The 26,257-nt window shown below is 49.2% G+C and overlaps 1 protein-coding gene across 14 annotated transcripts in view; it reads left to right on the top strand.

The window, feature by feature from the left end:
* The window catches only part of GREB1 (growth regulating estrogen receptor binding 1), a 141,125-nt gene extending 116,681 nt beyond the window's left edge, over positions 1 to 24,444 (top strand). For 10 of the 14 annotated variants that reach the window (XM_070512589.1, XM_070512593.1, XM_070512590.1 and 7 more), the window contains 14 exons: positions 221 to 420; positions 1,756 to 1,845; positions 4,789 to 5,420; positions 8,042 to 8,144; positions 10,705 to 10,863; positions 11,812 to 11,954; positions 13,597 to 13,758; positions 15,007 to 15,211; positions 15,627 to 15,801; positions 17,245 to 17,466; positions 18,422 to 18,557; positions 20,700 to 20,900; positions 21,326 to 21,464; positions 22,635 to 24,444. In XM_070512589.1, coding sequence (XP_070368690.1) covers positions 221 to 420; positions 1,756 to 1,845; positions 4,789 to 5,420; positions 8,042 to 8,144; positions 10,705 to 10,863; positions 11,812 to 11,954; positions 13,597 to 13,758; positions 15,007 to 15,211; positions 15,627 to 15,801; positions 17,245 to 17,466; positions 18,422 to 18,557; positions 20,700 to 20,900; positions 21,326 to 21,464; positions 22,635 to 22,798 — 2,731 coding nt within the window. In that variant the 3' untranslated portion in view covers positions 22,799 to 24,444. The remainder of the gene's footprint in view (positions 1 to 220; positions 421 to 1,755; positions 1,846 to 4,788; positions 5,421 to 8,041; positions 8,145 to 10,704; positions 10,864 to 11,811; positions 11,955 to 13,596; positions 13,759 to 15,006; positions 15,212 to 15,626; positions 15,802 to 17,244; positions 17,467 to 18,421; positions 18,558 to 20,699; positions 20,901 to 21,325; positions 21,465 to 22,634) is intronic. The other 4 variants (XM_070512600.1, XM_070512595.1, XR_011504203.1 and 1 more) reach the window with 3 other exon arrangements.
* Positions 24,445 to 26,257: the final 1,813 nt, after the last annotated feature.

Below are 26,257 nucleotides of genomic sequence, written 5' to 3'. Positions count from 1 at the left end.
CGTGCAGCACAGGGCTGGATAGACAGCCGGTGCCCCGAGAGACTTGCAGTTAAACCGACTTTGTTGCTGACGGCTCACAGTCATGGGGTCTGCTTCTCTGTTAGCACAAGTCCAGGGTCCCAATGATGAGGGCAGGCTGTTTCCTGAACACCGTTTCCCTCACCGCCGAGAGCCGTGCCTCCTTCCTACTCGATAGATCCCTCCCTCCGTTTCCTCCTAGGTCTTTGAGGTACTGTGACCTGCGTCTGATAAACTCCTCGTGCTTGGTGAGGACAGCCTTGGAGCAGGAGCTGGGCCTGGCTGCTTACTTTGTGAGCAACGAGGTTCCCTTGGAGAAGGGGGCTCGGAACGAGGCCTTGGAGAGCGATGCGGAGAAGCTGAGCAGCACGGACAACGAGGATGAGGAGCTGGTGACGGAAGGTGAGCTCGGGCAGCCCGCGCCCGGGTGCTCCTGCCCTTGTCTAGATGGCTGTCTCCCCTTCAGTGTGGCCCTGGGGCCCGTCAGCAGCCCCGGCTGAGAGCTATCTGGGTACATCTTTGGAGCAAATGGCAAATCCCTTGTTGAATTCAGATTTTTCTCTTTTCCCCTTTTTTTGATGTTGTGAGAAAATAGAAATCCTGATAGGCTCTTCCTAGCTCTAGAATTCTTAAAGAATAGGAAGAAAAATGGAGATTTCTTAGGGTTCAAGTTCGTGCTTTATTCACATTGTGGTGGAGTTACCATATAGCTGGTACAAGATTTACTAGTTTATTTCCTCTGTGTAAATCAACTTAACAGTATGTGTCCATTATGGAGATTTATTAAACCAGGCCAATTGCATTTACAGACGTGAAAATCCGACACCATGTTTTTAATAGGACACATAAATCAGAGCAGTGCAAGGCGTTTGGCTGTAGTCAACAGTATAGTGAGAAACAATAGAAAGCTGTCAATGCAAAAATGCAAAGCGTTTGTGGGGTGTGCTGTAATGGAAGGAGAGATGGATTGTAGGGTCCAAGGCCAGGACTCCTTCCTCCATCTGCTAGTGACTTTGGACAGGTCCTGTCCCCTCTCCCAGCCTCAGATTGCCCATCTATAACATGGGCATTGAAAGACCTGCCTGACAGACTTCTCTGGTGCTTAGCAGTCTTTCATAGATGTGAGCGTGACCCTGATATTAAATTGCCTCAACCTCCCTATTGCCCGTGGGATGAATGCAGACTCTGGCATTTCATGACCCACCTCTTTAGTTTCACCATTCGCTCCTCTCAACTCTCCAGCCCCCAGCCTGCACTCCGTGCTCTTGACCACACTCGCCTCATAGTGGTTCCCTGGCTGTGCACTGCTCTTGTCACCTCTGGCCACGTAGCTCCTCCCCACTCTGAGGTCTCTCTCCTCTGTGCTTCACCTGGAAACCCCTGTCCTTTCAGGACTCAGGTTGGGGTCACCTCTTCCAGGAAGTTTCCCTACTCCTGCCTCCCCATGCTGGGTGGGAGCCTGGCCTCCAGCTCCCAGGCCCCCCTCTCTCTTTGCACTCCTTACACCATCTTGTAGTCACGACTCGCAGGCGGGAGCCCCCACTGAGCCGTGAGCTCCTCGCTGGCCTGCCCTGCGTCTTCCTCCTCCTGTGTCCTCAGTGCTCCGTCAGCGGGTGGGCGCCCGGAGGATGGCTGAGGAGAGAGGACAGGTGCGCGTGCACTTTGTAAACTGAAGTGCTGGGCGAATGTACAGGATGGTGATTACGAGGCATCTTCAGTGTGTGTGCTTTGAAACAGGCTCCATCTCGGAGAAGAGGAGCCCTGTGAAGAGGGAAAGGTCCTGCTCCCACGACTCGGCCTCTTCATCCCTCTCCTCGAAAGCGTCCAGTAAGTCTCCAGGCGGGAACCCTCCCACAGTTGGACCTTTTTGAGATTTTAGGGACTGAAAAGAGATCCTTTCTTTTGCCTAGAACTGGAAAGAGAAGGGAGTCTTTGAAGAACTGGATTTTCTAGAGAGTAAATGCTTTTCTCGGTTGGGGCCTGGGAACATGAGGAGTTTGGACCTCAAGGTTCAGTGGCTCCTGTCCTGGGAGGTGATGGAGGGCTCTGCCCCTACTGTGGGCTGTGCTGGGCCGCATCAGAGGGCCGTCCCCTCGGTGCTCTCCGGGCAGCTGTGTGTTTGGGGAATCACTGCTCCCTGGGGAGGAGGGGAGCTGGGGTGAGTTGTTCTTGTCGAATCTGAGGGCAGAGAGAAGTAGGCACGGAAGACCCCTCTGGGGGAGGAGCCACAAGGCAGCAGGTGTTCACTGACTGCTGGACCAGACTGCAGGGAGGAGGGGGGAGTGTGGATAAAATGCCCAAAGGCTCGGCCCTCGGGGATGCCTTGCTCTCTGAGAGCCGACAGGACCCACACACACGAAACTATCCTTCTCTTCCTGCTGCGAGCATTTATTGAGAAGCTACTTATATCTGAATCAGGGCATTGAAAAGCAGATGCGATGTGGACCTGCTTTCCAGGAATTCACGGTTCCTCATACATCAGTCTATATTGCAATAGGGGCTGCTGTGATTTTCTGCACACAGAGTCACACACGTGAAGCGCTATGGTTACGTGTTGAAGAAGTCATTAATTTTGTCTCAGATGAGGGCAGATTTCAGGGTACACTGCAGGTTTCAGAGAGCAGCTGGCCTCTGACTGGACCTTGGAGGAGAAGGTATTCCGGTGGGGAAACTTCTTGGGCAGAGGAGGCTCGTGTGACAGCGCGTGTGGTGCTGAGTGCGATGAGTGGTCCCGTGGGCTGCAGCTCAGGGTGCAGGTGGGGGCCTGGCTGTCATCAGGGCGTGGCTGCTGGATTGTGTGGTCTGGTGGGGGTGGTGGACGGAGCTCAGAGCACAGCTGGGGGTTTGGCCTGGGGGCATCTTTGGCCTCCTCGCTTCTTCCCTCACCTCATGGAGCCCACGGATGCAGTGAGCCAGGTGGGTGGGCTCTCCCTCACAGGTGTGCACAGAGGGAGTCAGAACAAGGCCTCCTTAACATCGGCCTGGAGCTCTCTGACTGAAGGCAGATCTGATTCATAGGCTGGGGTCAGTCAGAAGAGCCACGTGCTGCAGCCTCTGGCGTCCTTAGATAGTCTGCCCCAAACAACATAGGGAGCCTGGACCACCAGGGAGGAGCTAACGAATGGGTGAATGATCCATGCCATTCAGAATAGAGGTGTGTGGTGCTCTGTTCTTCCTCCATCCTGGCCTGACAGCTTTCTAGAAGGTTCTGGAGACATGTTGGTCTATGCAGTGTCTTCAGATGGAGTAGAACATCCAAGCTGTTAGCCAGCCTCTTTCTCTCTTCCGGAATTCTCCAGTTAGGTGAGGCAACTTTCTTAGTGAGGATTTTTCAGAGGGTCCTGAGATCTTAGGGGTCTCTGATGAGACGCTTCTTGTGGCCTTACATGCAACCCCCACATTAGAGGGGTGAGGACACAGAGGCCCAGGGAGGTGAGACTTGGCCACAGCCACACAAGTCGTGATGCGGACCCTGGCGGGGCTGGGTCCCATCTTTATAGGCTGACAATCCCCCTGGGTTCACCTGAGACACACTAACTGAGGCCTGGGGCTGGATGCAGAGAAATGTCAGAGTAGGTATCCATCCTTGGGGTCCTGCCAGGCTGCTCTCACAACCTAGGTAAGTGGATGAAGACATCGGGGTTCCCTTGGTCTACTTTTGGGACCTCATGCCTCTTTCATGTCTCATGCCCCTCTGTCCCCCTTCTCCCCAGGCCAGGTGCCTGGGTCCCTCACAGCCTCCCCAACCCTGGTCTTCAGCTCCTCCATTTACCCCGAGCTTCAGGTGCCTTGTCTGAGGGAGAGGCATCTCAGCAGGAGTCAGGCCTTCCGCAGGGGAGGGCAGGCCAGCGCTGCATCTCCTCCCTCCATGAGCAATTTGTAACCGGGCATGAGACCCAGAGGGGAGGTTGCCTGAGCCTTGTGGTGAGGGGGCGCAGGCTGACCAAGAGCCCCAGGGTGGCAGGAAGCCTCTCTGAGGAGAGTGGATAAGGGGTATCAGGCCTGCCTGAGGAGCGGCCTCCCTCAGTCTGTCTTCTCTCAGTACCATCTCTGGGGAAACGACAGGGCTAAGACAGATTTTCAGTGTCCTGTCTGCCCTGCCTTCTGCAGAGCCTGAGGCCTGCAGGGTGGCTGTGAGCTGACACGCGGGCCCTGGGCGTGGTCGAATGATGTAAAAGACAGGGACCAGGGAGCTGCTCCTCTGTGTCCAGGTGACCCACACTCACCTGGGTTCTCAACATGATCCTCCTGGGAGAGGGGGCAAAAGAAACTCCGTATTTGAGTCACTGCTGTGCATGCTGCATCTCGCATCTTGAACTCTTCTGAAAACTAATTGTAGCATTAGATTAAAGCCTGTGGTGTCCTGTGAGTTTGGCTGCCAGTTTAAACTAGAAGCCGCCGCTGTGCTGGTGCAGAGGTGAGGTTCGAGCTCCATGAGGTGATGGAAGCAGGGAGGCGTCCTGGAACAACCTGCACAGAAGCAGGAGTGTAGGTTGAGCAGAGGCCTTGGAGGGGCTCCCTGTGCGGGGCGTTGGGATGGGTGTGGGATGAAGTCACACCACGTGGGTGGCGCTGGCTGTCTCCCCATAGCAAATCTTGGCTTTGTCATAGGACAGAAGAGTTTATATTTAACCCAAGGTAGAATTTTGTTAACGAAAATTCCCAGTAATTTTCAAGGAAATGTATTTTGTGCTGCAGAAACAGGAGCAGCCGGCAGGTTTTGCAGTGGGTCGTTCCTGGGGCCTGGCTGACAGGTGCATCTCTCCCCAGGCTCAGTGCTCTGCGGCGAGTCCTCGGCTCAGCCCGGGGGCCCCTCTCAGGGGGAGCGGGCCGGATCGCCGCAGCCCAGTGGCCCTTCAGAGGAGGGCAGGGTCCCTGGAGAGAGACAGAGGCTCCGAGCGAGTCGGGGGCCACCATCGGTCATCAGTCGGCACAGCCCCGGGCTGGCCCCACGGCCTGACTCTAGCCTCAAGACCAGCCAGAGGAGCATCCAGGTGTCTGTCACCTCGTTGTCCTCCCAGCTCTCCTCCTCCTCGGGCTCGTCCTTCTCCTCCACGGTGCCCACCACCAGCACGCTCGTCCTGCAGGCCTCGCAGTGCTCCATGACCAAGGCCTACCAGCAGCCACCCATCGTCTTCCTGCCCAAGCTGGTGTATGACATGGTCACGTCCACCGACAGCAGTGGCCTTCCCAAGGCCGCCTCGCTCCTGCCCTCCCACTCGGTCATGTGGGCCAGCTCCTTTCGCCCCCTGCTCAGCAAGACGATGACGTCCACAGAGCAGTCTCTGTACTACCGGCAGTGGACGGTGCCCCGGCCCAGCCACATGGACTATGGCAACCGTGCTGAGGGCCGCGTGGACAGCTTCCACCCACGCAGGCTGCTGCTCAGCGGGCCCCCTCAGGTGGGTGCTGCCTTCCTGGGGCCTGGACTCTATGGGGTTCTTGTGTTCATGCCCGGGGGCAGGTTCAGGGCTGACAGCATCCCCTTATTGACATCTTGCCATTCTCACGGTGTAATCTCTGATGGCCCTGCAGTGGGTGGTGGTTGGAGGTTGAGAAGCGCCTGCTGCCCACGGCTGGGTGACTTCCATCCTCTGAGTTTAGTTTCCTCCTTTGCGTGATGTGAGGGTGGAGGGCTTCTCCCTCCTTCAGACTGTGATTCTGCATTTCCCACATTATTTCATTTGGTCCTCACGGCCAGTCTGTGTGGTTTGCTCACACTCTAACAGTTAGAAACAACGCCCCGGTTTACACTGGAAGACTTCGGTGAAACGTAATCTGGAGGCGGGAGGCTGTTTCCCCATCCAGCCCTCCCCCAGCTCATGGCGTTTCCCTGACGACGAAAGACCATTTCACCTGTCAAAATGGCAGACGTCTGCAAGGCGCGAATGTCAGGTGTCCATGTGCGCGTGTGAGGAGGACCATGGGCTGGGATGGGGTCTTGGAAGGGGCTTTGCCGGAATAATGCGGAGGTGGAAGGTGGGCCCTGGCGTGGACTGCCCGGGCTAGAATTCTGGCTCAGACGTCACCTGACTCTCTGGGTGCATTCCAGCCCCAGTGTCCTCCTCTGAGAATGAGGAAGATAATAGTACTGATATCGTAGAAAAGGGAGCATTAAACGAGAAATTAATTGTAGGGCCCTTAGAATATAGCCTCACCCATAGAAGGCATGTGATAAATGTTAGTTATTGTTGTCATCATCATCATCAGTTCCATCACTGTTACAATTCAAGATGTGCTGCCTTCTGACTCAGCCTGTTCATTTCTTTTCTGGGAATCTAAACCCAAGAAATACAAACCCAAAAAAATATGGGTAAGAATGCTTATTTTAGTACTGTTTGCAACAGTAAAAAGCAAACTGTAAACAACTTAAATTCCATTGGTCAAGCTTGGTCGAATAAATTTGGGCACAACTGTATCACACAATTCAGCCATACAGATTTTTTTTTTTTTGAGGAAGATTAGCCCTGAGCTAACATCTGCTGCCAATCCTCCTCTTTTTGCTGAGGAAGACTGGCCCTGAGGTAACACCCATGCCCATCTTCCTCTACTTTATACGTGAGACATCTACCACAGCATGGCTTGCCAGGCAGTGCCATGTCTGCACCTGAGATCTGAACCAGCGAACCCTGGGCTGCCGAAGCAGGACGTGCGCACTTAACCGCTGTGCCACCAGGCCGGCCCCCTAGAGATTTTGAGATCAATCTCTATATACTAACACTGAAATTTCTCTAAGATATTTAAATTTTCAAAAATCGAGTTTCAGAATAATATATATAGTGTAATATCCATTAGGAAAAACAGATCAGTGTGTGTATGTGTCTGTGTGTGTGAAAATGCCTAAAAAATCCCTGACAGGATTGCCACTAAATTGTTAGCTAGGGAGGCAGTGCGATTAGCGAACGTTCTACTTCCTTGTCAATCTGTATTTCTTGGACTTTTAAATGAGCATATATTACTCTTTATAATTTAAAAAAGGGGATCCCAGTTTCTGCATACCCTCACATTAGTGGGTGTTGTCAGTCTTGAAGATGTTTGCCTATTTGATAGGGAAAAAATTGTATATTATAGTTTTATTAGTCAGGTTGACTGTATTTTTATTTATTGATTGATCATTGGTACTTCTTTCACAGTGATTTTCTGGTTTGTTTCTCTTGTTTTTCCTTTCCGCCAATTGATTTATTCCTGTGGCTTTGTAAAAGGAGCTGTTCAGAGATTACAGACTTTAATCTCGTCTATCATATGTATTGCAAATATTTTCTCTGAAGCTTCCCCAATTGTGTTTCATATTTTCTTCTTTCGAGTTAGTTATTTCTGTTCCTCAGCATTTTTTGAGTACTTACTACGAGCAAGGCATTGAGCTAAGAACTTGGACAGCACATTCCTAGAGGCACAGGTGGGAGGGGAGGGTTCTGGGTTAGCCCACAGGCACCTGTTTAACCAGTTGTGACCTACATGAACTACGCCCAGTGCTGTCCTAGCCTGTGCAGGACTGAGGAGCAGGACTCTATGATACGAGAAGGAAGAAAAGAAAATTGTCTTGTTTCTTTTCCTGGGCTTAGGAGGAGAGAAGGGAAATGCCGACTTTTTATGTCTTGTACAGTGAGTTTTGTTATCTTACTATAGACATATCGATTAATACAAGAACAGAGATTGGCACTTGCACAAGACTCTTTTAAGACGTTATGTTTTATATCAGCAGTCATTTTTTGAAGCAAACTTTCTTCAGCTTGTGATAAAGTCCTATTTCTAACAGTTTAAAAAATGTGGCCAGTTAAAACTGGAGACGCGTTTGCCTTGATTTATAAGCAGGCAGGTCTGCTGGTCACAGAGTCCATCCGACTGCCTGCCATGCTGCCTTAGGCCACGTTTCCCCTCATGTCTTGCATTACCAGGCCCTCTTTTTAGTTAAGTGAGATCTTTAAAAGTGACCGATGCCCTGAGGTGTGTCGGGTGCTCTGGCCAGCGCCTGCACGTGGACAGGGCGCCCTGACTGCTGCCTCTGATTTTGGTGTCCTTACAGATCGGGAAGACAGGCGCCTACCTGCAGTTCCTCAGTATTTTGTCCAGAATGCTCATTCGGCTGACAGAAGTAGATGTTTACGATGAAGAAGAGATCAATATCAGTGAGTTATTTGTTGGTGACACTTGGGCTTAGAATCCTTATTAATCAATTTTTCCAGGGGCTTTAATTGTGTCTTCTCCGTTCTGATGGAATTCTCAGGTTGATGATCAGACTCATCCTGGGGGCTGTGTAGGGTGCACTCATCTTTCCCTTGTAGTCATTTTGCTCAATATCAGAATGGTGCCTAGAGGCCCTTGTGGGGATAAAATTACTATCCTAAAAATAAACCGCTATTTGCTGAGGACTTCCTCATGTCAGGTACTGTGCCCAATACTTTACATAAATTACCACATTCCATTTGTATATGATGCCATGAGATAGTGCTCCATTTTCTGAGAAGTGACATGCTCAGGAGCCCCACTTGGAGGTGGCAGAGATGGAACTAAACTAAATTTGATCGCTGCCTCTAGAAACCAGAGTTATCCATCAAGGGAGGTTCCCACTCAGGTGGCTGAGTGCATAGGTCAATATCTTGGGGCAAAATGGAAGGATATGCTATGTGGGAAACAACCTTTCCCCCTTGTTCATGGAACAGAATTTACCTAATTGAGATATGACTCTTAGAGCAGCTGTTTTATGCAAATTGTAAAACACCTCTTCCATTTCCTCTTTATAGGCCCCTCCAGTGGCTCAAAAACTTGGCCTCTTGCTTTGGAATGAAAATTTGTGTAAGGAGTCCTGTCTGTGTTGTAGAGAAAGGGCACCAGTGAGCTGTACTGGCTTCCAAGCAGCACTTTTTATTTTTTTTATTGTATATATTTAAGGTGTACAACTTGATGATGTGGAATACGTATCCATTGTGAAATCACCACACAACCAAGCTAATTAACACATCCTCTGCTCACATAGTTGCCATGTTCACTGCAGCATTGTTTACGATAGCCAGGATATGCAAACCACCAGATGTTGTCCATTGATGGATAAATGTCCATCAGCAGATGAATGGATAAAGAAAATGTGGTATATACACATTGTCGAATATTATTCTGCCTTAAAAAAGAGAGAAATCCAACCATTTGCATCCACAGCACTTCTTTAGATGCTCTTGACTGTGTCTGAGTTTCGACTTGGAGAAGATTTGGAACAAGGCGGCCCACCTAGCCTTCAGTCTTTCCTTTGAAGGAGAAAGGAAAGAGGCTCTTCATCCCGGCTCTGAGTTTCCCCCGGTTTCCCCTGCAGTTTGGACCATAGTTCAAATGAAAATGAACAGACCTGTTGAGTTTCTGTCTCCTCACTTTCTTGGATACACAGATGGTCCCCAACTTACAATGGTTCAACCTCCGATTTATTGCCTTTGCAATGGTGTGAAAGTGATATGCATTCAGTAGAAACTGTACTTCAGATTTTGAATTGTGGTCTTTTCCTGGGCCAGCGCTATGCGGTATGATCCTGTCGCGTGACGCTGGGCATCGGTGTGATTCACGAGGGTAAACAGCCATCACTTACAGCCATTCTGCACACAGCCATTCTGTTTTTCACTTTCAGTACAGTATTCAATAAATTCCACGAGCTAGTCAGCACTTTATTATAAAATAGGCTTTTTGTTAGTTGATTCTGCCCAACTGTAGGCTAACATTAGTGTCCTCAGCACGTTTAAGGTAGGCTAGGCTAAGCTATGACGTTGGGTAGGTTACGTATATTAAATGCATTTTTGGCTTATGATTTTTGGCTTATGATGGGTTTATCAGGACACAACCCCATTGCAAGTCAAGGAAGATCTGTACCAAGGGCAAAGACAGGATTTGAACCCAGTTTGTTAAACTTGTTTTCTCAAATACTCTCTTACAGCCTTGAGTTTCTCTCCCTCTTCTTTCCTTCTTTCTTCTCTTTCTTATGGACATATACTCTGCCCCTGTATACAATATAGTAGGATAGATAGGTATAGATATATTGATATATATATAAATATCATACAAATATATAAAATCAAAATGTTACATAATTCGAATTGGAACAGCTAGATTTTTTTACCTTTTGGTCGATAAGCATTTAGTGAGCACCATGGACTCTCCCAGTTATAATGTAAGATGATACATGGCAAATGTAGAAACGTGGTTTAGACCATGAGTGGTGCTGGCCTTCAGAAGGGAGAAACCAACGGGCCTGAGCACTTAGAAGAGGCTTTCTAGAAGTGCGGTGATAAGAGCTGAGCCATATTGGCTGGGCAGCATTCAGATAGAAGAGCAAGAAAGAGAACCGTGTATGGTTCCACTGGCGGTGGGAGTCAGTGTGGTGTATTTGGGGGATGGTGCTGGGGAGAAGCACTGAGCACAGGGGTCAGCATGTTGGCAAAAGTTGTAGTACGAGAGTCAGAGGTGCAAACCCATCCTATAGGAAACATAAGGCTGCTCCTCTGGATAGAGAAAGATCCTCCCTTGCCTCGTTAAAACAATCCTGAAAATGGGGTATCTGCCAGGAGCCTTTGAGATACAATGGCATTCCCCCGGTAACCCAGAGACTCAGTAACAGTTCCACTCCAAGCATCATCCTTGCGCACATTTGAAATAAATTATTCTCACTTCCTGTTTTGTCACATATCTGTGTTTCTACCAATCTTGTAGACCTCAGAGAAGAATCAGATTGGCATTACGTCCAGCCCAGTGACCCCTGGCCAGACCTGGAGCTGTTCAAGAAGTTGCCTTTTGACTACATTATTCACGACCCCAAGTATGAGGATGCTAGTCTGATTTGTTCACACCATCAGAGCATGAAGAGTGAAGGTCAGATTTCAAATCACTTGCTTCACCTTCTTCCAGAGTACGTGTGACTAGCCTCTTGAAGGGATGAGCTGGATTTTGTTAGTGATGAGCTGAATTATCAGGTGGTGGTGAATTAACCGGTGGTGCCTGGTCGAAAAGGGAGGTCGCCACCTCAGCGGACTAGGAAGGGGTCTTCACCAAACCCACGGAGGAGGACTTGCTGCTCAGTGGGTGCTGCTGCTGCTGAGGACACTGTTCGTGATTTGTCATGGTCACACTAGCTGAAGGTTCTGGTTCATAGAGGATCAAACACATGTATGTTCGTTTATGAATTTGAATTGCCGTAACGAAATGCGCATATTTCCCTCTCTGTCCACAGGCTCTTGTTTTCTCCCTTCTTCTTCAGGGACCGCTGACTTACACAGTATTGTGACCCTGCAGGGTTCCGGGGTCACCATCAGCAAACACTGAATATTAGTGTCCAGTGTGATTATAAACACTGGCTAGAAAAGTTTGCAATGTGAGAGGAAAATACTCACCAGCCTGCATTTCAAACTAATAATTTTCTCTTCATTGTTGTAAGAATAGCTCACTTTCACTGCAGGGACCTTCATATAGGCCAGTCTCTAATGGAGGTTAAGCATTCAAATCTAAATCCTGCTGCGGCATTTAAAAAAATGGGGACAACTTATCTGCATTACGGTATTTGCATATTAAGTTGGCAATCTGTTTACATTGTCAAGTAGCGAATCCTTGAATATGTGTTTGTAAAACATCCGTAGGCCCCCCGTGTGTGACACCGTGTCAACCGTCTGTTCGTTTATCCCACTGAGACTGTCATCTCAGGGCCCAGACAGGTGAGAGGCCGTCCAGGTCGACCACCTATGAGAGCGTTTCAGTTTGAGTAGACAGGGCAAAGAATGTTTGTTCTGCCTCCTGCTGCTCTTTAATGCTGCTGGTTTCGTGCAGACAGAGGGATGTCCCGGAAGCCGGAGGACCTCTATGTGCGGCGTCATACGGCGCGGATGAGGCTGTCCAAGTACGCGGCCTATAACACATACCACCACTGTGAGCAGTGCCACCAGTACCTGGGCTTCCACCCCCGCTACCAGGTAGGAGCTGAGGCCCATGGCTCTGGGAGCGCTTCAGGTAGCTCCCTGCCACGTGCTTCACCTTGGCTGACGCCGTTGCTTTCACGATCGCTTCAAGTTTTCATTTGGAGTTGGAGATGGAAACTTCTGGAAGCCCTTGCTTCCTGGTCTGCTTGCATCCTCAGTTTCCTTCAATAATCTGTGAAATTGTTGCTGATGCTACAGAACACTGATTCTCCTGATGTTACACATTTGTTAGTGGCAAAGTCAACTGACTGTAGATGTCTTACTTTTCTTTAGGTCCTAGCAAGTTCAAAAGTTAGCTCAGTGTGGCAGACACGTACTGAGGGCTTCCTATGTACCAGACACAGACAGAGATGAATAAGCTTTGTCCACATATTCAAGACTGCACTTACAGAGCACCCGCTACATGCCAGGCAGTGTGCTAGGCGCTTCTTAAGTCTCGGTACTTCCCAACCTTATTTCGTGATAGAAGACAACATTTGCCTGGATGCTGTAAATGGATAAGCTACTGACCCAGGGCTCTGGCTGGTCACCTGAAGGTGTCTGGTTCAAGCCACAAAGTACACTGGTTAGGAAACCTGACCTGTCTAGTTTCTTATTTAATTCTCATGAAAACCCCACGAGGCAGCAGCAATCTCCCCATTTTATAAGTGAAGATCTGTCATGGGTGGGAAGCAGAGGAGAAGAGTTTGAAGAATCAGTGGGAATTTGCCAGGGGACCAAGGCAGATAGAAGGACAGGGAACAGCATGTGCAATAGAGGGGGGACATGGGGTCTCTGGGGGAATTAGAATTAGATTTGAGTCAGCTACTGCTGGAGCATAAAGTGCAAGAGGTGGGTAGTCCCAGGAGAGGAAGCTGGAAAGGTGAGACAGAGAGCAGGCCACAAAAGGCCTCGATGCCGTGGGGACGAAGGTGGACTTTTTCAGCAAGAACGCTAAGGAGGGGCAGGTGCAGACAAGGGGGAGGTCACCGCGGAGAGCGTGGGCGCAGAAGCAGGGCGGCGGGAGGCTGGCGTCCAAGGCTCTTGAGAAGAAGTGACTAGAGGTGAGGCTAGACAGGGATGAGAGTGAGCCCCTGACCTCTGAATGTCAGTTTTCATGTCAGTAAAATGGGGATGATGACAGTACCTACTTCACAGGATTGTTAATTACAGTGCAAAGAGGGTAAAAGGGGGCCTGGACATAGTAAGTATGATAGAAGTATACAGGTATATACTACTATTGTTATAATTGTTTTAATGTTATTACACATAATGCTTATGATGAAAAAATACATTTATTACAATTAAAAATGAGATCTATAGTGTGACTGCTTTAGTTGGTAACTCAGCATGCCTCTGGGTCAAATCCAGAGTCCAGAAGGGGTTGGCGCCTGAATGGAGTCACTGGGTGAAGCATGATCGGAGTTAAAGATGGGAACAGATTCTAGCTGAGTGGGTATGGTCTCCAGTAGCAAGACCTGAGTGGCTATACTTGGTATTGGTGGGTTTCTCATGCTGTGAAACCTGTGGGTTTCTCATGCTGTGGGGCAGAGATGGCAGTGACCTCTGTGTAGTCATGGCCATGATGGGCCTGGGTTCTTCTGGGGGGCAACGATGGACTCTGATGACAAGCTCTGTCCTTTCCCTCGCACCTCAGCTCTATGAGTCCACCCTGCACGCCTTTGCCTTCTCTTACTCCATGCTAGGAGAGGAGATCCAACTCCATTTCATCATCCCCAAGTCCAAGGAGCACCACTTCGTCTTCAGCCAACCTGGAGGCCAGCTGGAGAGCATGCGACTGCCCCTCGTCACAGACAAGGTACTGGCTTTGCGTCCCAGTGGGTCAAATCAACGTGGCTGCACACGACCACTGAACTGGAGACCTAGAGACTGTCGTTGCCCGATGAGTCAAGGGCATGTGGGGCAGGGTGGAGAGACCGACAGGCTGATTGAACCTGGAGGAGCCTGGGGAGCATGTGGGCTTGGGGTCCCTCAGTCACGTGTGAGCCTTGCTCTACCGTTTACTAGTTGTGTTATGGGAACTTGTCCCCCAGTATCTCTGACCGTCATCTTCTCATCTGTAAACTTGGTCAATAATAACTCTTGCCAAAGCTTGTTGTGAGGATTATTTGGAATAACTGATGTAAGGCGCCAGCACAGTGCCTGAAAGATAAGGAGGGCTGAGTAGGTGTTCGTCCCTTCCACTGTCGTGTCTTTCATGCTCTGTTACGGGTCCTTTAAGCAGGCCTAGGTGGTAGAGTAGCATCATGACTCCCTCAGGGCCGGTCACCCAACTTCAACAGTCACAAACTCACGGCCAGTCTTGTCTGTCCTCTTCTCTTCGCATTCCTGTTTTATTTGGAAGCGAATCCCAGACATTGTATCATTCCGCTCATCAAGATTGAAGAGTTTATCTCTAACGGATAAATTTCTGCTCTTCTGAAGAGAATCTTCTTAATAATCCGTCGTCTCTGTGACCGCCATTCTCACAGAGATGCTCCTCCTGCAGTGATGGAGGATTTGTCTGTTGCTCCACTCCTTTTCCAGCCAGTTCCAATCGGGACTGGTACTGAGCACCAGCTGCTTGCACAGCTTTGTAGCAGGTCCTTTGAGGAATTCAGAGGGAATGGCAGACCTAGCTTGGCCAGAGGAACTTACTGTTGAGACAAGAGTAGAAGAAAACAGTTATTTATATAAAAGATTCACAGCCTGAGCGTATAAATAGCTAGGCTATGTGGGTAAGTGATTGGGAGATGAAGTCATTCGAGAACAACGTGTACTCAGAGCACTCAGAGGGACTGCTCCACGTCGTCCGTCCACCTCCAGCAGGCTAGCCCAGGCTTGTTCCTGGGAGGGTTCTGAGGGAGGGTGGAATGTATCAGGCCTCTTGAGGCCCGACTCAGAACTGGCACACGGTCATTTTTGACAAGGCTAAGCCGGACTCAAGGAGTGTGGAAATAGACTCCATCTTTTGATGGAAGATGCTGCAAGGTCACATTTCAAAGGGGGGAGAGTCGTTGTGACCACAGTTACAAACACTTTCCCTCATTATGTCTATACTTTCCAGAGTCATGAATATATAAAAAGTCCAACATTCACTCCAACAACTGGCCGTCACGAACACGGACTCTTTAACCTGTACCACGCAATGGATGGGGCCAGCCATTTGCATGTGCTGGTTGTCAAGGAGTATGAAATGGCTATTTATAAGAAATACTGGCCCAACCACATCATGCTGGTGCTCCCAAGTATCTTCAACAGCGCTGGAGTCGGTAGGCATTTTTAACTTGGCTTACTCAGTAAAATCTCTGAATAGAGACTTGAGAGAATGTTCTGGAAATGGAAGCGTTAAACATTTTTAATCAAGCTTTTTGACTTTTAAAGCTATGTTGATTTCTTTGAATATTCTTTTTCTTCAATGTTTGGTTATTGATTCATATTCTCAATTGTTAGAAAAGCGAGAATAAGCAGGCAAATATGTGTGCAAATTGGAGAGCAGTGTTTTCCTCCCTAGAATTTCCTCTCCCCAGTCAACAGCCGGTAGTGGATAAGAGAGGCAGCATAGGACCATGGGGCTGGTCTTGGGGTGGAAGCTTGATGGACGGTTTGAATCCTAACTGGGGTTTTGTCCTGTGTGGATGTCTGTGAGGGACAGACCTGAGTCAGGGGTGGTTTTGCCCATTCCAGGCGCCGCCCATTTCCTGATCAAGGAGCTCTCCTACCACAACCTGGAGCTCGAGCGAAACCGGCAGGAGGAGCTCGGCATCAAGCCGCAGGACATCTGGCCTTTCATCGTGATTTCTGATGACTCCTGCGTGATGTGGAACGTGGTGGACGTCGACGGTGGCGGCGAGAGAAGCAGGTGAGCTGCCTGCCTGCTGCCGACCAGAAGGACACACAAGCACATCTCTTTTCAGTGGGGGGTTCTCGTCCACCCTCTGAGGACCACGGAGGGTGCTGCACGTTAGAAGGCGTGGCTTGTGGCTGACAGAGGCCTTCATGTGCAGACTCACATTCCAAGCTTTACTTTGAGTTTTAAATTTTTTAAAGAATTTATTGAAGTGAAATATATCTGGAAAATCACACAATATCTATTCAGTGTAAAATATATACAGAAAGGAAAGTATGATACATATACAGAAATTTTCACAAACTGACCACATCCATGTAACCAACTCCCGTCTGAAGAAACGGAACGTGACCGGTGCCCCAGAAGCCCCCTCCTGTCACCTCCCAGTGCCTCCCCCCTCCCTAACCTAACTCTTAACAGCTAGCTGTGTTTGCATTTGCTGTGTGACAGTAGGGAATGTCACATCTGAATGTTTCAACTTAGGGCTGCCTGATGGCTTCTGATTATTTTTGGCTTGTTTTTTTGAGAGGCAACATTAGGCTAGCTCACCTCTTTTGTGTTAGTGACATCCTGATGTGACAATTACCATTAATCACTGTTCTAGAAAAAAGTGTTTTCTGTATGACAGAGCTATACAGAGCTTATGAGAACAGGGATCTGCTTTGCTTTGAGTATTCTTGCTGCTACTTTCCCGAGGGCAGGAGCTTGGCTGGCAGCTGAGATGGGAGAGAACAGAACTTTTCAAGCTGCCTTTCTGAATTTCATTCTAAAGCAGGAGTTAAAGTTCTGGAATGTCAGAGTGGCCAAGGCCTTAGAGAGTTTGGTTTAAGCCCCTCAGTTGGGGAAAAGAAAGGTGAGGTCCAGAAAAGTTGAGCAACTTGCCTGAACAATCGTGCACAGAACTCTCATCGGCTGACTCCCAGCCCTGGAGTCGCTCCCTTCAGCCTGCCCTCCCTGGTCATCAGGTGTCCCTCAGTGTCTTCACAGACCTCAGACGCTGTCAGTGTGGGGTGGGAGGTGTTGACGTGCTCCCTCCTTCCTTCCCTCCTCTGTCACTTGGAATTCACAGTAGTAGAAAGGCTCATTTCCCCACCACTTTACCTTCAGATCTGTGAACTGTAAATGCAAGGTGCTTTGGCACAGCGGAAGGAAGGCGGGTTTTGGAAGGAGACAGCACTGTTCAAATCCAGGCTCTACTGAGTGACAGACACTGGGCAAGTCATTCGGAGCCACTTTTTCCTCGTCTGCAAAATTAGGGTGATAATACCCATGTCTTAGGATTGCTCCGAGGATAAATGACAGTAAATTTGAGGTGCTTAGCACGTGTCTGGGTTGTGATGGATGCCGTCTGCACCAGCCCCACCCAGCACGTAAGGTTCAGTTGGAAAGCCAGCATCCAGGGGGCCTGGCTGTTGTTTGCATGTCAGCTTAGGATGTCCATCTCCCTCCTTCAAGCAGGGAATTTTCCTGGTCAGAAAGAAACGTCTCTTTGAAGCACATTATGCAGCACATCGAGGCGTCCCCCAACATCACGCACTACGCCCTGATCGGCATGCGGAAGTGGTCCAGCAGGACCGGGTGCCGGGAGGTGCGTGAGCCCTTCTCCCGCTGCCACGTGCACGACTTCATCATCCTGAACGTGGACCTGACCCAGAACGTGCAGTATAACCAGAACCGGTGAGCTCCCGCCCCACCGCAGCGTCAGCACAGCCCCCGTCCCAGAGCCCTCCGAGAGGGGCAGCCTTAGGCCAGGAGGACGGTTGCTCCTCCTCTGCCCTGCAAACCAGAGGCTTCCCGCCCATGGCATTGGCCTGGCCCCTGCTGTCAGCCCTTACGTTTTTGGGTAGTTTTGTTGTATAGTATTTTGGAGGGGAGATTTGCGTAAGATCATTCAACTTCCTTCATTAATTCACATGATACTTTCTTTAGTGACTTACCCTGTGCTATGTGTTTATGTACTTCTCTTGCTTTTTTGGCTCCCTCTCCGAACACATCACTTTTTAGGAGCTTTAGCACTTAAGAAAACTATAATTTCCATATGTCGCTCTCAATGGTTCTAACCGCAGAAGTACTCACATCTCAAGAATAACCCAATAACTAGTGTTTACTGAGCATCTCTGTGTGCCAGGCAGTGGACACACTGCCCGAGGTGGTCCACATAGGAGTATTGATTTTTGAGCCGGACAGACCTGCTGAGAATCTGGGTTCTGCCACTTTTCAGCTTTGTGGTTTAAACAGGTGACTTGCCATCTCTGAACCTTGCTTTCCTCAGCTATAAAAGGTGGCTGATGTTTTTAGCCTGGGAGATTCGCCATTTTCTTTTTAACAAATAGATGAAGTGGTGTTTATCAAGCCCCTCACACGGTGCCTGGAAGGTAGCATATGGTCAAGAAACGGCAATCCTCCTGTAGTTTAAGCCCCGGTGCATCCTGCCTTTCCTGGTGCAGACACATCACGATTTGTCCTGTTTTCCTTGTTCGTTCTGGCTTCTATGCCTCCCTGGAGGAAGGTCATTAAGGCAGGAACCAGCCTCTTCTGCCTCCCTGGCCCCAGTGCAGGTGTGCGTGCTCCCTTATCTGGTGGGCTGTGAGCTGCCTCCAGTGCCATCTGCCTCTCCTCTGCTTCTGAGCAGGTTCACGTGTGACGACGTGGACTTCAACCTGCGGGTGCACAGCGCCGGCCTCCTGCTGTGCCGGTTCAACCGCTTCAGCGTGATGAAGAAGCAGATCGCGGTGGGCGGGCACAGGTCCTTCCACATCACGTCCAAGGTGAGTGTGGCTATGTGCTGGGCAAGCTGCGTGCCCGCTGGGTCTGCCACCAGCAATGCCGTGGTGTGAAAACTGAAAGTGGGAGCTGGTGGGAGGCTACAGGGTCGCCTTTGAGTCAGTAGGGTGGGCTCCACCGCTGGGGAGTGTCAGTCAAGGTTTCCAATTGCGTCTGCTCAGCTCACAGCCACCACCAAACCTCCTGTGTGCTCCGGCGCTGCCCACCACACTCTCCTTGATGGCCCCGGTGCACATCTCCGTCACAGCACTCGGTGCTCTCTCGTCTGGCTCCTCAGCTGGACAGAGCTCCTGGGGGCAGGTATGGTGCCACCAGGACAGTGGCTGTCTGGATGGCACTGATGCGCTAGCTTGATAGCTGTGCTGTCTGTCCACGAGCCAGGCTCTGGGTAGGGAGATGAAGGATCTGATTGTGTGGGCACTGGCTGGGCAGGCCTGCAGAATTTCAGATGCGAGTCCCAGCAAGCCCTCAGGGTTCTGCCCTCCAGGAGCCATGAGGGCCGGCCTATCCCTGCCTGAAGGTCTCCGATCCCTGGGCCAGAGCCTGGTCTTACTTTCCACCTCCTGTGGACCCTGACTCTTGTGCTGATGATGTCAGCCAGTTCTAATGGCAGCTGCATCTTCCAGCCTCTGTCCCTCCTGGTGTCCCCTAACTCCTTAGGTGGTTGCCATCCCTGAGCTGGGTCACGTCTGATCTCAGACCCAGTTGCACCCACTCCGGCCCTTTCCCATCAGCAGGGAGTGCAGCTTCCCTGGGAGGGAAAGTCCATCCTCATTTCTCCTGCAGAGTAGCAGGACGCTTCAGGAAAAGCTCTGTACTTCCAGAGGAACCTGGGAATCATTTAGTTAGGTCCCCCCAACCCCACACTGAGATTTCTCTCTGAAATTGTGTTAGATTTATGGTTTAATTTGAGAAGAATTGCTGTACTTTACCGTATATTTTTTACTGTGCTTTTCTTTACTGTATTAAATCTTTCTACCAAAGAGCTTGATGTGCTTTTAAAACTAATTTTTCTTTTATTTCCCTCTGCATCATTTTTTAACTCTTTGGTATTTTATCTTTATTCCTATTTTGAACATAATCTTATTTTTCCCTTAGGTTTAAAGCATCTTGACTATATATAAGAAAGCTGGTAATGTTTTATAGTCTTTCACTTGAATGAAATAACTGTTTTCATTTATTGATTCCTGTAACATTTACCGCACACGCAGCCTCTTCACTCAGGAGTATGTGGCCTAGCCGCTGAGACAGATGTTAAACAAATAAGTAGTGAAGTGCCATTGTGATGAGCACCGAAGGATGACGTGTGTGTCACAGGGGGACCCAGCCTTGCTGGGGGTGGAGGCAGGAGTCTGTGTGAGTGTCCCTGAGGAAGTGACATCAAAGCGGAGCCCTGGAGGATGAGAAAGAGCCACCTCTGCAGGCACAGGGAAGAATCCGGGCGAAGGTGCTGAGGGGTGGGAGCAAGGACCTTGGCATGGAAGAAGCACCAAGGGGCGGGGTGCGGGCGAGGGGCAGAGATGAGCTGGAGAAGGAGCAGGGCCTTATCTGCCATGGGAAGGTTCTGGACTTTTCTCGAGGAGTAATGAGAAGCCGTTGAAGGTGTCCAGCAGAGGATTTTATTAGCTTTATTTGTGTCAGCAGTCTCTCTGGCTACAGCAGCCAAGGAGTAAGAGACTGTGGGCTTGGGTGGCCGGGCGGTTGAGAGGAAGGGCAGTGGGTGTCAGCAGGGTACAGATAGGATGTGGGGGTCGGGGAAGGCTGACCGTTCCTAGAGGTCTGCACTCCTGGATTTGGGGAAGAGTTCCCAAGGTCTGTTGGCTCTCTGGTTTTTTCCTAGACCAGACAGCCAATTCTCTGCATGGAATGGTCAGTGTCTGCAATTCTTACTGATCACATTGATCAGTTTTCACACGTCGCGCTTTGGTAAAACCTAATTTTCTTAAGAAAGAGTTTTATTGTCTCAAGTCCCATCATCTCAGCTCACATCCACTCATTTATGTGTTCTCAGCTCACAGCACTGCCCTGCCACAGGGCACTCCCCCTGGGTTCCCACAGCCCGGAAGCCTTGAGACGGGCGTCCCCGCTCAGTGGCTGAGTGGCTGATGCCGTCCCTCCCCATGCAGGTGTCTGACAGCCCCGTGGCCATCGTGCCAGCCCAGTACATCTGCGCCCCCGACAGCAAGCACACGTTCCTCGCGGCCCCCGCACAGCTGCTGCTCGAGAAGTTCCTCCAACACCACAGCCATCGCTTCTTCCCGCTCTCCCTGAAGAACCACGGCCACCCCGTGCTGTCGGTCGACTGCTACCTTAACCTGGGGTCTCAGGTAATTTCAGAGGGGTGCTGTCCAACCCATACATCAGGGGAATTCCTAAAATAGATAGGCTGGAATCAGGGACTTAGAATTGTCAGTACTCACCTACTTCATCTCAGGTGTTTAGCCCACTTTACAGCTGATGAAATAAAGGCTGAGAGGGTTCCTGTGGTTTGCCCCAATATAATAAGTTAGGAATCAAACCCAATTCTGATGCCAAAATGTTTCCGATTCTCAAATGAATTAATGAATAGACGAATTGGGATACATCTCTTGGAATTGATTTTTAGGATATAGATTTGGAAATAACATTAAATATTGTTTCTGGCTCCCAAAACCTCGATCTTGTAAGTATTTGTCAGATGCAAAGCCCCAGCATAACGTTGTTGAGTATTGCATGGAAAATGATGTTTTCTCTTGGATTCCTTCCTTTTCAGATTTCTGTGTGTTATGTGAGCTCCAGGCCCCACTCTTTAAACATCAGCTGCTCGGACTTCCTGTTCAGTGGACTCCTGCTGTACCTCTGTGACTCTTTTGTGGGAGCCAGCTTTTTGAAAAAGTTTCATTTTCTGAAAGGTAACATCCCATACTCTTACCTTGGGCCTTGACTTGACTTGACTGCCTGTCATCACCTGGCCCCTTGGAGGAGGTGACTTCTGGTCCTCGTCCTTATGTGCCAATGGGTAAACTGAGGCTGAGAGGGACTATGACTGCCCCAACCATCAGGGAAGTCTGAGAAGGCTGGGACGGGACCCCAGGACGGCTCTCTCCCCATGGCTATCTGGGTAGAGATGAGACACGTCCCCTTTCTTTTAGGTGAATAGCAGATATTACCAACTTTTGTGTTTCTTTTCAGTCCAAATTCTTAACATGAGCACACAGACGCCCCAGGATGTTTTCTCCTGCTTGTCCTGGGGTGCTGCCTGCTGCTTTACTTTTACTCTAATCTTTCTCCTGTCACTGTTTTCATGCTAGAGTGGTGCAGAGTGACAAACATTCATTGTATATGACTTAAAAAAATTATTTCCAATCAGGCTGGGATCCCTAACCAGTCTTCACTTTTCTCTGATTGGTCTTTGCTCTGGCCGTCCTCCCTAGCAGGTGTCTAGTGGGCAGCCACTCTCTGGAAGGCTGGAAGGCCTTGGGAAGTAGGAGGAGGTCTCCACACAGTCTCTGCCCTGGGGAAACGTTTCATGTCGTGGGAGGGACGACATGTAGGTAGGAAGGTAGGTTGATAGACAGACCAATAGAAGGAATGAATGAACAAGCAGAATGATGTAGCGATGTCCACTAGGAATCGAGAGGAGGGAGAAGTCACGTGCCTGGGCATCTGGGGAGAGGTGGGAGCTGCATCGGGCCTGGATGGGTGGGCAGCTCGGATGGGAGAAGGTGGGCGCAGGCGTGCAGTTGGCTCAGGCAGGACGGTTCGCAGCAAGGCTGGAGCTCTGAATGCTTCACTTGCTGTCTGACCGGTCTGTCTCCCTCCAGTTCTCCTCCTCTGCGCACTTCTTTGGCAACCTTTCTCCTGCCTCCATGTGGTCTCGCCTGCCAGACTTGCCCAATAGCATTTGCACTCTGTCTTGCTGAGGTTATGAGGCCTTCCGAGGGAAACGAGGTCCCTGGACATCTGGTCTTCCCTTCCACGCAGCGTCGTATTTTGTTATCTGCAAGTAGAATCCAGGTGGTAACTTTCCTTTGGATAAATTCGCCTGTTTTCTTCACACGCCTCTGCCATTGTCCACGCAGGTGCCACCTTGTGTGTGATCTGTCAGGACCGGAACTCACTCCGCCAGACGGTCGTCCGCCTCGAGCTGGAAGATGAGTGGCAGTTCCGACTGCGCGACGAGTTCCAGACCGCCAATGCAAAGGAAGACCGACCGCTCTTCTTTCTGACCGGACGACACATCTGAGAGACACCAGCAGATTCTCCAGAAGAGTGGAGTGCTCAGAACCTCATGCTATTGAGGCTAAAAGAATTCCTGGAACCACAGGGTGTTTGAACTGGAGCGGGCCCCAGAGACTGTCTGCTGTGCACCCTCCTCATGGTACGTGGCAGGGAGCCGAGGCCCAGCGATGTATGGAGATTTATTGAGAGTGAAGAGGATGAGTGGCTGGCGAACAGGACCATAAACCCAAGCCTCCTGGGTTCTGGGCCAGGCCGTGTTGCCCTGGGCTATGTCAAAGTCCATTTTGTGAAGACAAAGGTTTGCCCACCGTCATGTCATCCATATGCTTCTGTGGACAAACTTGACTTTTCTTTTAGTTCTTAAGGATCACTCTTGGATTATCTCATAGAGGCGCCAGTATTTCAGGCGACAGATATGATGTTAGCTGTGTAGGTTTCCCTGTCACCTACTACAAAGCAATATTCCAGAAGAACATTGTAACCATAAAGGCTGGGGACAAGAAAAAACTGCGTGGGTCACTTGATAAGAATTATGAGTTGTTTACAAGTTGCCCTTTTAGAAGCTAGCCCAAAGGCGTCCACTGTAATAAAGGAAAGCAAATTGTTTTCCCTCCAAGCAAATATAATTCTCTTAAAACGGTATAGGGCAATTCCCTCCCTCTTGGAAAGGGCGAAAGTGGAAAGAAACTTTCTTTAAAACTAAAGAGGTTTCAGGAAGGAAATTAGGGTTACAGAGGTTGATGTTAAGAAACAGCATTTGCCTTACAAAGGAAAGAGGAGCAAATTGGTTACTTGAAACCAGCAATGAAAACAACCAAAGTGATATGTAAACGAGTTAATAAGAACTAGACTTCCGACTATAATTTATTGAAGCTCAGTTTTCAGTTCCTTAAATAGTTTGTTTTCTCTTATGAGTGACCGGTCCCTGGCCAGAGAGGAAGGGGACCGATGAGAGAAGAAGGCAGGGGTGTTCCATGATGCCCACACGTTCGCTTGCCTGCTGGAACATTTTTTTAAACCAGCATGTTAGAGTGCCACCTACAGGCCGAATGTTGGGCCCGGTGCTGTCACAGTTACCACCTCGCTTAATCCTTCCAACAGCCTGTGTGGTGGAATGATTCTCCCACTTGAAAGATGAGAAGGTTGAGATGCAGAGGGCACCTCCCCAGGCGGGAAAGCAGTAGAAGCACAAGTCAGACTCCTGGGTTCTGGACTCCAGAGTCTGTCTCCCCCTGCCCCACATTGCTTTTGGAGTGGCCCGTAACCCAAGGAAAAGTTTACTGGTACTCAAAACTTGATCATCAGAGAGCATTCTTAGACATCCATCGCAGACATTTATAAGCACTCTAGTGGATAACAATCCAAGAAGAAATTATTTTAAAAGATGATGCCAAAGAGTTGATGTCAATGTTTTCTTCCCTAAGAAAAAAAATCCGTGAGTATAAAAGATTAGATCAATGTTCATAAAATGATTCCTTTGTATATGCCATTATTCCTATTTTGGAATAAAAACTTATTTTCTTTAGTTATTTCTGTCTTTTGTAAATAGTGGCTTCTGTGCTATTCTTCCCATTTTATTAGTTAATTTAAACTTGAAAAAACAAATATTCTTGTTTGTTCCAGCCTTATAAATAAAACTTATAATGCATTTATTGTCTCTTTGGTGGGAATGAATTGCATTGTTTTGAGAGGAAGTGGTGTGGCCAGGGGTCTCCAGGGGCTGCCTGCTTAAAATCTCATGGCACCACAGAAAATACGGTTCTGGAAAGGAAATAGGAATAAATCCATAAGAGCAGGGGTGTATTAACACGTGGCGGAATCCCTGAAAGAGAAAAGGCAAACCGAATTGGGAATGGAGAACACAGCGGTTCAGAGCGTGCAGAGAAGACTGCCACACAGGATGATGGTTCTAGGGGTGCGCTGAGCTTCCAAGGGGCTAAAGTAGCCGGGGGGGGGGGCCCTGGGTGTTAGTCAGGATGATTAGCGGGGAGCAGTGGGAGCAGTTAGGCTGTTGGATTCCTCCCAGTCCTCCCATTGCCCTCCCAGTTGTCCACCAACCTGGGCTCAGCAGCTGGCAGTGGCTATGGCTTAAGCAGAGTGTGGAACCCAAGCAGGAATAGGGCAGGGGGGCCAGACCCTTGTGAAGACGAGCTGCTGGCGCTGCCTTCTCCATGGCATTGTCCTGTCCCACAGTCACTTGGACACTTATGGTAAACAATAAGCAAGCAGGAGCTCCCTCAAACTAAAACACAACTAAAACTCATGAAAAAATGTAGTAGACATTAGTATATAGTGAAAGGTGATCACCTCAATAAGAGTCGAGAAAGCAAACAGAATCCTATAAAACAAGTGTAATTAAAATCAGAAGAAAATGAGATTATATTGTATCCAGAATGAAAGGATCAATTACAGATCTGGGAAATTAAAACTAAAGCCTCGATAGGAAGATGAAATAGCCAGACAGGTTGGCACAAGAGTTAGATAGAGAGCTGGAAGGTGCAGCTGAGGACGTCTCTAAGAAGGCAGCAAAAGGAGTGTTCGTGGTCTGTGCCACCCTTCTCCCCTCGCGCTCTGTGTTGTCGGCCACCTGGCCGTCCTGGACCACCTTGGCTACTGCCAAGCAAACACCCATCTCAGGCCTGTTGTTTCCTCTGCCTGGGATGCTCCTCCCCGTCACATCCGCTTGGATCTCTCCCTCACTTCTGCTGGACCCTTAATACTCAAAGGCCACCTCCTCAATGAGGCCATCCCTGATTGAGTACCTACTAACACAGAACATATTTTATTTTTTTATTTTTATTTTTTGGTGTCTTTCTATGAAAGTAGGAATTTTGTTGAGACACATTCACTGCTGTGTTCCCAGAGCCTTGACCGTGGCGGCAGGTGGTGGATGCTCAATGAGTGAATGAATGAATCTCTTCTACCTTAGGTGACCCCAGCATGGGAGCTGGGGGTGGGAGTGGTCAGTGATGGAGGAACTGAGAGAATAAAGAGGGAAATTGAGCTGAAGTTCTTGATTTAATGAAGCAGGAGTTAGTGGAAAAGGAACGTTTAAATACGTATGTTAAAAAACATTGAGAGTACCTGCTAGAAGAAGAAAACAGGGTGTCTGACATCTAAAACATTAAAGGGAAAAGCAGCACCCACAAACTCAGTGTATCTGATCTAAGAACTGGCTGGGGAAAAAGAAGAAACTTGGTGAATGAGACAAGGAGTTGGCAGGAACACATCCAAACATCAATAATCCAAGTAAATATAAATGGATTAAATTCACCTAATATTGGGGCTCGCAGATTGGGTTAAGAAAGCTAATCAGAATAGGATGTAATATTTAAAAAATAGGCAAGGAGATATTTTAAGTTCAAGTTCAAAGTTATACCCAAAGGGATGATAATGGTCACAAAACTGTAGATATGCCAACGCTGCTATGAAATATATAAAGCAAGAGCTGTTAGGAATATGA

Source organism: Equus asinus, chromosome 6, assembly GCF_041296235.1.
Source record: "Equus asinus isolate D_3611 breed Donkey chromosome 6, EquAss-T2T_v2, whole genome shotgun sequence".
In the NCBI taxonomy this organism is placed as follows: domain Eukaryota; kingdom Metazoa; phylum Chordata; class Mammalia; order Perissodactyla; family Equidae; genus Equus; species Equus asinus.
The sequence above is the reverse complement of the archived record's forward strand: the minus strand, read 5'-3'. Positions and strand labels throughout refer to the sequence as shown.